General features: G+C 35.4%; 1 protein-coding gene across 1 annotated transcript in view; it reads right to left on the reverse strand.

Moving 5' to 3' along the window:
- The window catches only part of Asph (aspartate beta-hydroxylase), a 200,611-nt gene that overhangs the window by 157,426 nt on the left and 26,101 nt on the right, over positions 1-17,084 (reverse strand). The window contains exons 2-3 of the mRNA XM_013009269.1: positions 12,276-12,425; positions 8,462-8,530 (exon numbers count right to left, since the gene is read on the reverse strand). Coding sequence (XP_012864723.1) covers positions 8,462-8,530; positions 12,276-12,425 — 219 coding nt within the window. The remainder of the gene's footprint in view (positions 1-8,461; positions 8,531-12,275; positions 12,426-17,084) is intronic.

A 17,084-nucleotide genomic window follows, 5' to 3' on the forward strand; every position in this document is an offset into this window, starting at 1 on the left:
ACAAGATCCTATATGAAGAATAAAGGTAAAAGGGCTGGGATATGGCTCAAATGGTAGAGTGCCTACCTAGCAACTAGAAGGCCAAGTTCAAATCCCAGTACAAGAAAGAAGAGGGGAGAGGGCTGGGAATGTGGCTCTGTGGTAGAGCGCTTGCCTTGCATGCATGAGGCCCTGGGTTCAATTCCTCAGCACCACATAAGCAAAAGGAAAGAAAGAAGGGGGGCAGGGGGAGAAAGCAGGGAAGGAAAAGAGGTAGGGATAGTGGGAGGGTGGAAGAAAGGAAGGCAGATCTGTCTCCTATGAAACTAAAATGTGTGAGTGAATAAACAAATAGATGGACTGATGATTTCACCACATGCAAGTGATATGATTTTTGAAAAACAATTTCATTACAGACACCCAAATAACAATTGCAGGCTTAGCCATGTGGCACAAGAGCTAGCAGGCTGCTATCATAATCATACTCAGGCCACTGAGTCACTTCCCAGTACCTGGGGAAGCCTGCAAGGTCCAAGGGCCTCAGTTTCTAATTTTGGCCCTTCCTATACTACATCATACTCACTTCAACAACGACTACACATAGAAAAAGAAGCACTAAGTGCCTATGGAATATGTGCACTTAGAAGACTGTGTGGCTGCAGAATTTCAGTCTAGTTCTGGCTAAGTAGTTAAATATATATCATGACAGGCTGCTAATTTCCTCTTAATCTGTAATGACAATACTATACATACTTGGGGTAAAAAGAAAACTACAAAACCACCCACCTCTAAAATGAATAGGAAAAGGAAAAGAAGAATTTAAGAAAATTAAAAGGCTAACCAGTTAAAGAATGATTCCATCCAGAGACTGAGAGTTTGAAGTTTGAATAAAGGTAAAATATTGATTCAGATAGTAGAAAATTCACCTGGAATTAGTTAGCAATGACCCACTTACTGAGTTTCAAAATGTCACTTCTTTTGGGAAAAAAAGGTTAAAAATGTATCATTAAAAACCACAATATAATTTTAGTATGCAATGAACAATTTCTGAGACTTATATGAATTAATATAAACATCATTTTATTCAAATATTAATGAATGCCATGTGTTGGGCTCAGCTTTGCAGAATCATACAAAGCCAAAGACCTAGTTCATAGACTGTAGGAGTCCAGTCTAAACGGTACTTACTCCTCAGAGTAATACAGTTAATATTTTACTCAGATATACAGAATGCAATGTTGCAAGTATGATCTTGAGACTAAAAGGCATGAGCCACAACAGTATTTGTAATATGAGGCAAAATTACAAAGTAAATCTTTAGAGAATTAAGAATTATATAATAAGTATGACTCTTTCTTTCTTTCTCTCTCTCTCTCTCCCTCTCTCTCTGTCTCTCTCTCTCTCCCTCTCTCTCTCTCCCTCTCTCGCTCTCTCTCTCTCACACACACACAGAGCGTTAGGGACAGGTGGAAGGTGGTCACAGAAGTCAGGGGTTCTTCAGTTAAATCCTGTATCAGAGGCCTTCAAATAGGTGACACAAAATAAATGCCTAATTATTCTGTTGCTCATCCTTTTCACTTAGGAAAATATAGCATAATTAATTTCTGTATATAAAATGTACATTAGTATCATGACAGAAAAAGCAATGCCAGATAAGAAATTGCAAAATTTGAACACACAAGTTATTTTTCACTAAAACATCTTCTAGAGTTAGTAGTCATGACGCACAAACAAATATGGATGTTATAAAAAGTATTTCTCAGTCATTTGGCTAAGTGAATTTCATTGTGAATAAGAACCCACAATCCTTTCAAACTTAAACCTAATGATATTTTACAGAGTTTAAATTCCAAACAGACCCAAGAAATATAGTCCCAGTCTGAATTTATTTTCAGAAAGAACATTACTAAATAATACTCTACCTGGTAGCTGATTGCTTGGTGAAATTACCAAGTTGGGAAACCTCTCCATATCTGGATTGGAGCCCTGTCTTCTAATTGAAGATTTGTCCTTTCAGACTATCATTTTATGCTCAAGAAGCAAAATGTATCATCTTCCTCTTAGAACAAAGAGATGCATAAGGCACTTACATAAAAGTAATTTGATTAAATATAAAGAGTATTTTAAAAAATAAAAATTTCAATCAAATACTATTGTCTAAAATGTAAATCTTTTCAAGGTTAATCAAAATTTTAGAGAAGCTTAAAAAATATTTAAAAATACATCATTCTTCCAAAGAGTCACAGAAAGCAAAGATCTTAGGTGTTAACCTCTTTAAAGTGTAAGAGCTATGCTTGGAGGAAAAGAGGTGCAATCTTCCTTTAGGTAATAGTATTTTATATATTTGTTTTTGCTATTATTAAAGCAAACTATTTAAAATAACTTGATGAAATTTTTATTTGACTATTAATGAGTTAATACTATAATAAACTTAATTTATAAACCTAAAAATCACATTATACGTAAGTCAAAATCGGTAATAAGTTAGTAAAAGAAAAAATGGAAAAAGACAGTTAGGATGAATAATTTTAATATGTACAGCATTACTTATGATACATATTTACAGTTTCCCTCTTGTTCAATATGCTCACTTAAAAAAATACAAATTACCTTCTCTGGATATATATTTGAAAATGAAATTTAAAATAAATATTACTTTCGGTAACAGAAATATGCAACATACTCCTCTGTGAACTCATGAACTTAAGTACCTAAGGCAAAAATACAGGGTTAGTTTTAAATTATTTCCAAAGCACCATTTAATACAGAATTTTACACTGAGATTTGTATGACCCTTTCTGAGAAGTCAGTTAACCTAAACTAATTACAGATTTAAAAAATGACAGCATTTTAAAGAACCATCACTTAATACATCAAACAAGTTAAAGACTAACAGAGAAGGATTTAACTTATGTATCATGCCAGAAAAGAAATGTGTAATCAAGTCCATTAGAATCATCATCATTAATAGTGTTAGAAAGACAGGCATCAACGGTTAACCACAACACATTTTACTACTGTTAGTTCCGTGAATACATGACTTGAAACAGAATAATACAGAAACCAATTATACTACCAAGAACATCATCTTCAATGTAGTTTGCAGTTGCAGATAACCACAAGAATGAGGAATAACACTGTGTTCACTGGAAATGGGGAGCCAAGCAAGGGACTAGCTTTATCATTGTACTGGGCAAGATTACATGGTTGGCTTTTATTCTAAGGTCACAGCTGCCCCACTGTGCATTAAGCCCTGCATAAGCAAAGGAAAATGAACAAAGAACACAGAGACTGCTCCTGGTGTTCATAAGCCAGTGACTGCAGTCCCTGAGTCAGTTACTGGTTATGTAAATCCAAAATGACACAAGTCTTTCCCTGAACCCCTTCATCCTGTGACGTACCATCAACACCATCTGTGGTTTCGCTTTCTTCTTCTTCTTCTTCTAGCATTTCAAAAGGAGTCATTATATCATAGAGAAAGGAGAGGAAACCATAAAACCAATCTGAACTTTCCTCCGCTAAAATATTAAGGACTTCCTCAAGAGAATCAATATTTTCATTACTGCCATCTTTGGTCAGGCCTACATAAGAATAAAGGAAGAGAGAAAGAGAAAACAAGGAGAGCAGTTAGGTGGAAAAAAATTCAGTTGAGAAAGAGTGATCTCAACAAGGCTGTGCATCATGTTCATGGATGTTTACGGACAAGTAACAAGTGGAAATAAATCAACTGAGATGCACACCACACAATCAAGTCTCAGTTATCCGTGCTAAAGGATAGCCAACCTGACCACTCCCCCACCATCCGTACCAGATCCGGGATAGGTGTGTGGAAAACTTGTATTTTCCCATTGGTCTTGGGCTGAAAAAAAATTGACAAAATTGTATCTGCTTGGTTTCATAGACAAAAGCCGTGTTTGAGGGGGAAAAAATACTTCTAGCAACCTCCTGGTTTGCTTATTTACTAAAGGCATTATGAAGAGTTGATTAAACAGTTATGCATACATCAATAAATACTTATAGGACATAGAATGGCTCATTTTCTCATCTTTTTTCCACACAGAACCTAAGTAAATTTAGGAAACTCTGGAGTGGTAAGACTAAGCAGGATTATTTGGTTCTAACTGCACAGATGGACCTCAATTCATTCAAACTAACTCAAATCACACACTTGAATTTTAATTAAAGGAGGTTAGTTCTATATCATTGTAATTAGGCTCAATAATTAGAGTTAGCTATTATTATCAATTCTCTCTGCTTTCAGTAAGGTATTCAGAGTAGGCCTTGAGTCACTCATTTGTAGTAGCAATATTCCAAATTCCTCTCCTCATCAGCTCAGGAAATCACCTTCTACTGCAAAGTCTACTGGCTTCTGTCCTTTTTAAGCCCTCGTAGAAGAACAGGTCATCCTAGTAGAAAAAATCAGTACATTTAGTCATTTGTATTTCTCCTTTGAAGAACTGGCTGGGAGGAGAAATAATTCTTGGTTCCCATAGGTAAAATCTGCCAGTACTGCCAAGCTACATATAACAAGACCCCAAACTTTTAAGAAGGAAACAGGATAGAAAGTCTGGCCGTAAGAAACCTTAACAGCAACAATCTCAAAGCTACTCCAACTGCAACTGCCCAAAACTCACTCATTTAAGGCTTTGATAAAATGGAAAGCGCCAGGCAGCACAAATACTAACTATCAAGGCTTACATCTAAAAAACAATAGTATGAAACTATGTTAAGTTTTGAAGATAACAATGTGTTTTTCCTCTGCTTTATTCATGGAAAAACTATGTCATTTCTCACACTAGGGGTGGAGAATGGCAGGGGGCAGGGAAAGGGAAGGACACAAGTATGACAGGTATTTAAATTACTTTGTGAAAAGCCCAGAATGTTTTTTATTCAACTTCAGAGTTGACAAATGCTGTGAATAGAAAAAGGACTTGCATTTTCACCCAAGTATCTGTGAAAATAACATTGTTTCTTCTCTCTACCTAAAACACCAAAGCTGCATTTAATACTTTTTAAATTTTCTCCACATTCCAACATATTATTACTTCTGAAAATTAAATGTAAAACATAAACCTTTCCTGCTCTTCATTATGACAAATTAAGTGTCTAAGTTACAAAAAGTACTTAAACAAAACTTTGTCATGATCTGCCTATTGCTCGTAAGATGAAAGTACCAATCCAAAGAAGAAAAAGAAAATCTTCTGGATATGTAACTCCACCTTAACCTCTTTGACTATGCCTGGATAAAAGAGCAAGGTGCTGATGCTCTCAGCTGGGCAAACTCTGGTCCTCTCCTCTCTTGGATTCACTCAACATGTCATACAGTGAACAAATGTTTATCAAAGAGCTACAAGTTGTGAACTGGTTTGATTTCTGTGCTCCAGGCATAAGTGCCAGCTAGGTGCTAATCCTGAAACAAAAAGAGATCATGTACTCTTTAGGTAATAATATACTAAGAAGATACTGTTTCCAGCATCTAGTCCTTGGATCTTCTTTTATTGATTGTATGTGGAAAGCAAGTCTGTAAAGGATATACTATGAGCAATACAATTGTCAATAATGAAAGCTAAAATCAAAGATCTTTCTATTTCCCATAAGCTGGCCACAAAAACAAGATGCTTATGTAGCCAGCAACAGGCTTAGTATATTTTCAAAATGTATCAAAAAAGCCTTAGCCAGAAATAATAAAGCTAATACTAGCTAATGATCTACATTTACTCATAGATATTTAACTCTCTCTTCTTATTCCACAAGACAACCCTTAAGATGTAAAAGAAATGCAAATATGAATGAATACATTTCCTTGAATTTATATGGAGATTTAAGAACCTAGAGGGAAAAGTTATGAAGTAAATGCCAAAGGTATGAAAGTTCAACATATCCCAAATGTTACTACTTCCTTTCAGGACAAATTATCTTTTACTCCCTTTTCTCCAACCATCTTCCTTCCTCTTGGATTCTTTCTGCTTCAATCTAAAATCTTTCCCCTGAGGGTTTACTCCTCAACAGAGACCTAAATGAAAATGCATCCACAGAACCTAGCTTCTCCGTAACTTTTCCTGATCCTACAGAGCTGATGAAAGTCACCATTCACACCCCAAAATTTTACTAGGTGCTTTATTTGCAGCCCCCTTGCAAGCAACAGCAGCACAGCTAAACTGCAAAAATTTCAAACTTAAGAAAAGAACTTTTATTATCAATCCAAGTTAAGGTTATACTTAGTGCAGAGAACTAAGAGTGTAGAAACAGAGGTAATAGCCTGATTGCTTATCTGGGTTTATTTCATGTTTGCAATAGCCACAAGCTAACTATACACTGGTACATACACAATAAAATAACTCATTTTAGCTTTCTTGTAACTTTCTTCATAAATTTCTTAGTGAAATTAGAAACACAAACACTGAAATTCATATTTGGTTATATCTCCTAGTAATAATTCTTATGAAAGGAATAAGCTTTGCTTTGTCTATACCACAAATTTACCTGCTAATGGCAATTCTTCAAAGGAATGTATTTTTGGAATGTAAAATATAGTAAAATAACTCAAGTTTTCATGTAAAAACATCAGTTTAAAAAAAAGTAGTACATAAAGGGCTAGGAAAGAGGAACAGAGCATGAGACCGTGAAGGGTGGGATCTAGTAGCAGGGGAGTTGGGCTAACAAGAAGGATAAAGAAGACTGAATAGTGCTGAATACTGTTGACATGAATTATTTGCAGCTATGAGAATAGAACAATAAAACCTGTTTAAATTATCTTGAGAAGAGGGGAAGGGAGACAAAAAGAGTGATAGAGGGGATGATGGATTCAAACACATTGTAAACATGTCTGGGGAAACAATGTAATCCACCCCTCCCTGCAACTAATACAAGCTAATTTAAAGGAAAAAAAAGTGCATCAGAAATAAAATCATTTCCAAAAGCAAAGGAACTTTTAGACCATTTGAAATTATTTTCAAAAATAAAAGACTTTACTAGTCAGAAATCATTTAAAGTGATACTTTGGAGTAGCAAACCATTTATAGCAAGCTAGCAAGCAGTTATCATCATACTAACATGTTAAGTTTTATATAATTTTATTTCTTTTGTATACCTAAAATTATACTCATCTGCAGATTTAACGTATGTAAGAAATTCTGGCTTAGAAATGTAATGACAGAGTTACACAGAAAATTCCACTAAGGGTAAGAAAAGAAATTTCATGAGAATTTTATAGTAAGCTTCCTCTGTAGGTAGTCAAGGAAACATATAAAGACAGGTCTAAGCAAGAAACTATACTACATTTAATCATGACTAAACCTTGTTTTCACATTTAGAACCAGTGTTTGTTTTTAAATGAGATTTATCTACTGAAAGCAGTTTAAGTGGTTACAGACATAGACACTTTCCATTTTCCCGTTCTTAAATAAGCAAAAATCAGTGTGGCCAGGAAGACTTAAGTGCTACTATTCTATTAAACTTAGTAGCTAATACCATGATATAGCCACTATTTTTCTAAATATTTGCTATAAAAATTCCTAACTCATGTCATGCTTCGTACTAAAGCAAATGAAATGATGTTGTTTAAAACCAGAATTACACCAGGCTAAAAGGCTAGATTTCATAAAAGTTATATATTAAAATCAGCACCACCAGTAAGAGGGCATTTTAAAGTAAATAAGGGAATACTACATCTTTATTTACTACAAGAAATATTGCAGGGCTGGGAAGGTGGCTCAGTGGTAGAGCGCTTGCCTTGCATGCATGAGGCCCTGGGTTCAATTCCTCAGCACCACATAAGCAAAAAGAAAAAAGCCCGAAGTGGCACTGTGGCTCAAGTGGTAGAGCGCTAGCCTTTAGCTGAAGAGCTGAGGGACAGCACCCAGGCCCAGAGTTCAGGCACCACAACCGGACCCAAAAAAAAACAAAAAACACAAGAAATATTGCAATATAAAATCAGGACAAATAATTCTACTGGGAGAAAAAAAAGAGTGAAAGATTTGTAAAACAAGAAAATATGGTTAAAAAACCACATACACATAATTTCATATTCATTTTACAATGTATATAGGACATTTTAAGATTTTTGCTTTTGTAATTTTATTCTAAATGAATTCATATAAGCCTTTAGAAATCAGTATTTTCAAATGAAACTGAATTGTGGGAAATGGTGTGAAAAAGCAGCAGCAATTTTATCATATTAAAGAGACTATGTATTATCCATACCTTAGGTACAGAATATGAAGAGTTCTAAATCTGAAAGCACAAATGCAATGGCACTTACTTAAAATGTATATTCAAGAGCTACATGCCTACTGATGAAAGTAGATTGAAAGGTAGTAATAAGGACATTTGGTGTTGCAAAAAGAATGAAATTGATTATTAAGCAACAAAATACCTTCCAGAAAATATGTATAATTGACATAAATATTATTAAAGCCAAAGTATTCTTTTGATTCCAATATTTTACTATCATTAACAAAATAAAAAGCAAAGTTGTACTTGCCTAATAGAACTTTGGCATCATCCACATCAAAGTCTCCATCACCATCAGCATCATAGACTCCTAGTTTTCCTACAAGATGAGAGAAACAATAGATATAACAATAAAAGGAAAACAAACTTAATAAGGAATTGCCACTTACTGCAGTCCTGTGCTTCAGCTAGAAACATTTCTGGTTGATATATTTATTCTCTTAATTCCACAGAGTAGTATGCAATGAATATAATACCAAACATCCAATTTACTTAGTAATCCTAAGACATGACATAGATGCTGTTTTAAAGGTTTTCAATACTCTGATCTAATAGCTTCAGAATAAATTTATAACACTTTAAAAATATTTCAGGTAAAACTTTTAAGAGATACAAGAAAAAAAATCAACCCATTTCTACTAGTTACATAAAATATAATGTTTGGAAGTGGAGCTGTGGCTCACAGTGATAGAACACTAGTCTTGAGCAAAAACAGCTCAGGGACAGCACCCAAGCCCAACTTCAAGCCTCATGAGAGCCAAAAACAAAAAATAAATGTTTTTAAAGAGTGAAATTTCATCAGTGTCAATATTCAAACGCAAAAGAAATTAACAACCACTCCTCAAATAAAGACCAAAAGTAAATAAGCCAACACAGAGTCTAACTACTAAAAGAAAGAGGATGGTTACTTTTTCACATATATAATTATTTACTAAAGAAATACTATACAATAACCTTAAGAGAGCAAGATTGTTGTAAAAATAAAATAAGAAGACGTAAAGGTTTTCTGAAATTATAAAGAAAATATTATGGCTATGCTACTTCACTAGTACTGGCCATTTTTTCCTAAAAAGGGAAGAGGGATAGGTGTAAATCAGATATGCTGAGAAGACCATATCTAATGCCTTTACTCCTAAAGAGCAGTAAATATGTACATTTAAGGTTTTAATAATGCTTTTCATCAGAAACACTCATATGTTTAACATTTCAAACAAATCTAATGTATTCAACATCTGAAAAGCATTCTAAAACAAAGTTCATCAAAGTTCATAATTCATCCTTGGTCTGAGAGCTATGAAGAAACAACGTATAATACTTTAAAAGCAATCACAAATCCAGTATTAGTACTAAAAAAAAAAGTTAGCAACACTGTTTCCATTTCTTTAATATAAATTACATTTAAATATTACAAGAGAGCAGGTAGAAATTCTAGCAATAGAGCAATAGGAACCAATCTAAATCTTCCTAGAACCCTGGCTCTACTTAGGAAAATAATTAACTTGCTCTTTATGTCTGACATAGCACACACATTAAAAATGGTATGAACAGTGGAGAGGTGAAGATGTTAGTTCTCTTGCTAAGAAAATGAAAAGCATTCATCTGCAGATCAAGGCTGTATAAAGAGCTCAAATAACACTGAAGAAAGAAAATACGCTTCCAGTCAAACTTAAAAGGGGAAGTGAATCCTACAGCTTCCATTCTGAAACAAACAATAACTAAGTCAGCAGGACAAAAATGATGTCTTAGAGACTGACGCAAAAACACTTAAAACATATCTCCAGTGGCGTACCTTGAAGCACCTCTGATAAATTATAACGGAAGTCCTTTGCTTTGGCTGCATGCATGTAAAAACATGAAAACAGTTACTTGTAATTAAAGGGTACACCCATGTCAAATCTCTTCTTTCACATACATTCCCTAGCAACACAGCAGTACAAGCAGAGTAGAGAACCATTCACAAGTTTGCCTGAACTAAAATTCTGTTAGTCTACTCATCTACTGAGAGACATACTTTCTCTAAAGTCAAAGAGGAAGAGCATCAGTAAAAGACATATTTTAACATTCACTCTTATCCCAGCCCAAGGAAGAAGGCTTTCATAAAATAACTAAGCAGGAACTGGGAAACTGGCTCAATGGTAAGAGTGTTTGCCTTGCATGCATGAGGCCCTGGGTTCGATTCCTCAGCACCACGTAAGCAGAAAAAAATGCTGGAAGTGGCACTGTGGCTCAAATGGTAGAGTGCTAGCCTTGAGCTGAAGAGCTGAGGACAATGACCAGGCCCAGAGTTCAGGCCCCACAAATGACAAAAAAAAAAAAAAGAAAGAAAAAAGAAAAAGCTGGAAGTGGTGCTATGGCTCAAATGGTAGAGTGTTAGCCTTGGGCAAAAGAAGCTCAGGGATAGTGCCCAGGCCCTGAGTTCAAGCCCCAGGATTGGCCAGGAGACGGGGAGAGAGGGGGGGGGAACCTAAGGCAAGAGATCTAGTGGACAGGAGAGGGTCTTATGTAGAGTGTATGTTTTTTCCAGTCCATGTCCCCTGGATTACTTGAGAGGAAAGCCACTCTTCATAACCATAAAATGTCCATCACTATTGAACAGATGAGCAAAATATGATGTGTCCATATGATGGGATATTACTCTGTCATAAAATGGAATAAGGACTGAACCTTGAAAGAGCAATGTTGCTAAGTGAAAAGAGACAAACACAAAAATCCACATATCATATGACATGTTTTATACAGGTAAAATTACAGTCATAGAAAGAACAGTGAGTGTGTGGGAGGAAGCAATAAAACTATTTTGGAATTAGATAATGGTAACTGCTGCACAAAATAAAAAATATACTAAAAGCCAATGATGTACATGTTCAAATATAAAAATACTGAATTTTATATTGTGTAATTTTTATCTCAATTTTTTAAAAAAGGTAAAATGGCACAGAATTAGACTGCAAAAATCATGAAAAATTATAATGATTATGTAAAAGAAAAAAAAAAGTCGGGGACATGAACAAGTGTCAGGCACCTGGCTCACACCTGTAGCTACACAGCTACTTAGCAGGCTGTAATCAGGAGAATGGCAGTTCATCAGCTAGGGCAGAAAGTTTGTGGGACCCCTCCTTTCTCAACAGAAAACTGGGCACAGGGGCACACACTTGGCTATCCCAGATACAATGGGAAGCCTATTATACTAGTACATACTAGGGCAAGCAATCTCAAAAACAGTAGTAGAGCACATGCATGGTAAATGCAAGGCCCAGATGCAATCCCCAAAATACAAGTAGTCCAGAACCTCCTCTGAATAGCATACAGACCACACCCATCCCCAGTGTTAACAACACCCTTATCCTAATACAAGTACATGAATGTGAACACACACATGTACACACAGATAAACACACCCTATCTCAACTGAGACCTGAACAGAAATGCTTTGAAAAACCTTCTCTACTCTAGAGAAGGATTTTGTAAATTGTATAGGTAGCTACAATAATTTCTGTCCTTAAATAAATTCAGTAGTTCATGATCGAAAATTTTTAAAACTCAAAGGATAATGAATTAATATAATATGCTGAAGGCTTTGCATGCTACACATTCAAAACAACCTATATATTATTTTTTACAGATGACATTCAAGCTGGGCCCTGGTGGCTCACGCCTGTAATCTTAGCTACTGAAAAGGCTCAGATATGAGGATCATGGTTCAAAGCCAGCCCAGGCAGGAAAGTCCATAAGACTTATCTCCAATTAACCTCCAGAAAACCAGAAGTGGTGCTGTGGTTCAAGTGGTAGAGCACTCGCCTTGAGCTGAAGAGCTGAGGGAGAGCGCCCAGGCCCAGAATTCCGCCCACGATAGACAAAAAAAAACAAAAAGATGACATTCAAAATTTAAAAGCCACTCCTCCAAGGTAACCCTCAAGACATTCCTTTTTGCTTCCAGCCTACTGAGAAACACAGAAAGGCTACAAAAATAGTACCAAAAAGATTGGTAATAAATCTTCAAGATTACTAAGGGATATAACTTACCCTCCAGCAAATTCGTATCAGCAAGTGTACCACAATCTTACCTAGGACTTCCTCATAATCAACAAGATCAAACCACACGACAGCCACAGATGCCCACACTCCCAGCAATGCAATGACCATAAACCATGTGAAAAAGGAGCTTCCCGAAAGTCCTCCTTTCCTCCCATTCTTGTGTCCTCCATGCTTCGTCTCTGTTTAGAAACAAAAGAAATGGAAAATGTCAGCCTCTATGAAAATGTCTCATCAACCACCTTTTTCACACCAAACTGTTTCTTCCATCATTCGATGGACCATGTTAGAAATAATTTTTACCTAAATTCTCAAAACACTGGAAACAAAGATTTTGTAAACAAAAAAAAGATGCTTAGACTCAATACCATTTTGAAGTATGGAACTCTAATTCTGAAGTAATTGAAGAAATGAAATTATTGATAGGCTTTTTTTTTGGGGGGGTCAGTCATGGGGGTTGAACTTTGGGCCTGGGTGCTGTCCCTCAGCTCTTCAGCTCAAGACTAGAGCTCTACCACTTGATCACTGCGCCACTTCTAGCTTTTGTTCTGATTTTGTGGTGCTGAAGAACTGAACCCAGGGCCTCATGTATGAGCACTCTACCACTGAGCCAACTTCCCAGCCCCGGCTAATGATTTTTTAAAGAAATATATAAGCTGGGTGCCAGTGGGTCATGCCTGTAAAATCCTAGCTATTCAGGAGGCTGAGATCTAAGGATCATGGTTCAAAGCCAGCTCAGGCAGGAAAGTCTGTGAGACTCTTATCTCCAATTAACCACCAGAAAGCCAGAAGTGGCGCTGTGGCTCAAGGGGTAGAGTGTTCACCTTGAGCTGAATAGCTGAGGGACAGTATCCAGGCCCAGAGTTCAAGCCCACAACCAAACAAAAAAGAAAGAAAGAAAAGAAATATATTGATTTACCATAGAGATTCCTTATAAGTCCTTTATCAAAATCACCCTACATAGCAGCTTATAGCATATCAAAATCTTAATTGAATCATATAGTAATGTAGCTGAGCTAAGAAACAGATGTACTACATCGCTATTTAGTTTCTATGAATCTTAAAAGCCCCGTTAATTGCCACAGAAAATTATTCCCCAAAAAACAAAAAGGGAGAGGAGTACAACCACCACAATGAAGACAACTAGTATGGAAACATAGAGAGGACAAAGAGAAACAAAACAGAACAATTGGGCCCTTCCTAGCCAGGCAAGGGAAGCAGAAAAAAGCTCCTTCACAACTGGCTTCAATGCAAAACAGCTTTGCAAACTGCTGGACACCCATATCATTTACCACATTTCATGTGCTTGATATGCCTTAGGTTCTTTTGGAAATATTCTTTGACAATGAACAAGAAATATTAAAGTCAGTGACAGCTATAGAAAGAAGTTAACTTGGTTAGTAAAAGGAGAGACCTTCATATTCAAATATCCCTTAGAAAGAAATGTAATCCCTAGTATATAAACATCAACAAATACAAAGAAAGATTATATCACATTTCAAAATGCCACCCAAGAAAAGGAAAAGTTCTTTTTTTTTAAGTAAGTTTTTTATTTTGAAAATACTGTACAGAGGGGTTACAGTTACATCAGCAAGGTAATCTTCCAAGTCAATTTTTCAAGCGTACATAATGACTGACTCAATCTGAATATGTGTACATGTGTACACTCATAGATATATGGATTGAGTTATATTTATATATATGCATGCATACACAGTAATGGCTTATTTATTCAATGTGTTTGTCAACGTGATATGATTTTTCCAATAATTAAGCTTTTAAGATGTATATATCAATAAAGCACACCCAAAATAAACCTAAAATGTAATAGCTAATAAACTAGGACTGATACTTAAGTTCAAAAATCAATTATCCATTACTGTCTCTTTTGTAACACAAGAAGGGAAAGAAAAATTGCAGAGATTTTCAAAAGTACTGGAGGTGTATAGCTCAAGAGAATAAAGCCCTGGGTCCAGACCCCAGTACTGCCAAAACCAAACAAAATAAAAGGCATCAAAACAAAACAAACCAATAAAGCATCATTCATCCAACTTGGTAATACTCATATAAATTATAGACAGATTGAAGGAGCAGGAAAGAAAAATCAAAATTCAGACTACAGAATCTTTTTAATCTAGTCTGTTTACCTTTCTTTTAGGTGTGAGTATAACAACTAACTTCACAATCAAGTTTCCTAATTTACTTCATGAAATTATAGACTTAGACACAAATGAGTTACATCACGAAAAGCTGATGGAGGATGGCCAACAAAGGATAGGCAACAAGGATAGGCAAACTAGAAAAGTAGAGTCATGGAGGCCATTTATAACAGAGGCCTGTAGTACACCCTGGGTCCTCAAAATAATCTCTAGTACAAGGTAATAACTGACGCTCACATGGATTCAGTTATTTAAATATTACTTTAATCTGTTAGCAATGAATTATTAGTATTAGAAACATTTTCATTCAAAATAGTTATTAAGAAGATCTGTCACTTTAAAAGGTAACTCTTAGTAATGTCATCAAAGGCGTCTTTATACAGGGCAGCCTTTATCAACAGCAAACAACATGTTCTGGATATATCCCTTTGTAAATATGGTGTGCCTGGTCCCCTAGGGCAGATCAGTTTCTCTCCAATTGGACTGAAGAAAACAAGAATGAGAAAAAACCTCAGCAAGGGTGTATTAATACTCCCTAGGCAAACCTGAAAGCAGTTCTTTGTCACAAAGATATTTTAGAAGAGCACCTAGCAGTTGCCCCTATTTTCTAAGATGGAATAAATGCAAAGTCTTCATTTCATTTTCTGGCTCTGTGTTTTGACAGTCTCAGGGACTATTTCCTGAAGCGAAGTCTATGTCAAGGATGATGTAGTTCTACCCATTCCGTCCCATCAAAAGAGATCTATTTTTTTTTGAGTACTCCAAAGCACTGGGAATTACTACAGTGAACAACAGTCCCAAAAGTTCAAAACAGACAGAGCTTAGGGAAAATGTGGTATTTTACTTACCTGGTCAGGAATGGGAAAACAGAAATTCCGTATCAAGTGGGGAGTCAGTTACTGGCCTATTAACTGAGTTATATAACAAGCATTGCTAAATCCTCAAAATAATCTCCAGTACAAGGCAGTAACTGATGCTCATATGGATTTTATCATTCAAATATTATTTTAATCTGCCTAAATTATGTAACATTTTCATTCAAAATAGTTATTAGTCAGATATGTCACTTTAAAAGATAATACAGTTAATTATCAAACGGGTGTTTACACAGAGGAAATTTTTATTACAAGTTTTTCCTATTTACATAAAAAGCATGTAGTGAAAGTTAAAAATAACCTTTTTAGGTTATTTTGGGTTAATAATTGCTGTGCAATGTACCAAATATTATTATTACTATTATTATTATATTACTACAATTATTATTACTTGTGTGCTGAGGTTTGAACTCAGGGCCTGGGCACTGTCTCTTCGCTTTTTCACTCAAGTTAGTGGGCTGCCACTTAAGCCACAGCTCCATTACTGGCTTTTTGATGTTTAAATGGAGATAAGTCTCATAGACTCTCCTGCCCAGGTTAGCTTTGAGCCTTGATCCTCTAGATCTCAACCTCCAGAGTAGGTAGGATTACAACAGTGAGCCACCAGTGCCAAGCTGGTCTTTTTTTTTTTTTAATGGCATAAGAGGTTACTTTGGAAACTGAAAATAATCTTAAAAGTTGTATAGAAGTAACAGCTCATTTTACCTAATAGACCACAGCATCCATGAAATGAACAAAGGAAGAAATGTCTTCTAAAAAAAGTAAAGTCGGGAGTTTAGCTGTGGTGGTACATGTCGTAATCCCAGCACTCAAAAACTGAAAGTCTATTCTTCAGGAGCAATAATGCACTTTATCAGATTAATAAAGTGAAATATTTAGTCAGTTATCCCAAACAGCATTCTAAATAATGGTATGCCCACATTGTATGTCTACAGAATCTTTTCATTGCTGCTTTCCCAGTTGAGAGTTATAAGCAGTTAGTCTTCAGGTGTCTTTTACATTTTTTTAATAACAAGTTTCATTATAATGAGCTAATAGTCTGCTTTAAATGAATAGAAAGGCAATTGTACTTATAAAATAAGGAAAAACAGACATTTAACAAAGTAAATTCACATTACTAAAGAATTCTTGAAAATTAGATTTAATTTAAAAAACAAAATAAACTTCCTAGTGTCTGGAATTTTTGCATTTATCATCTGTTTCTCAAGTAGGTCAATTTCCATATATGGGCTTAGCTTGAATTAACTAGATCTGCTCACTACTACAAGATTGTATTTATATATTACTTAAATTTCCTGTCATTTTATGTGAAATCTGAATGCACACAACCTGTAACTCTAACAAAATTTTTTCAACTTTGTAAAATGTGTCTCTGGTAGTGGAACTAAAAAATTATTAAAAGATAATTTACAACAGTAAGCCTATTCAAATTAAAGACAGATTATTACATGAAAAAATTAAACCACTGCCAGTCTCAGGGAATTCAAAAGAGAAAAGGTAGAAAACAGCAGTCAAAGCATTTAACCAAAAATATTTGCACTGAGTACAACTGAAAATAAAGCAAAAAGTTTCCAACTAGATCCAAAGCCACTTTTATCCTCCCAGACAACATAAATATACCTTTATCTTCAGCCATTTTGACTGTCTTCAATCCATGAATAATATATAGAGAAGTAAAGAAAAATCAAAGCACTCACAGCAGGTAGTGGGCATACCCCATGCCCTTCCCTACTAGAGCTTACACTGGCCAACCCTGCCCAGCTAAGGGCTCTAGAACTGAAATTAGACCTGACTGAAGACTCTGTCA

The sequence above is a fragment of the Dipodomys ordii genome, unplaced genomic scaffold (genome assembly GCF_000151885.1).
Source record: "Dipodomys ordii isolate 6190 unplaced genomic scaffold, Dord_2.0 Scaffold9, whole genome shotgun sequence".
Lineage (NCBI taxonomy): Eukaryota > Metazoa > Chordata > Mammalia > Rodentia > Heteromyidae > Dipodomys > Dipodomys ordii.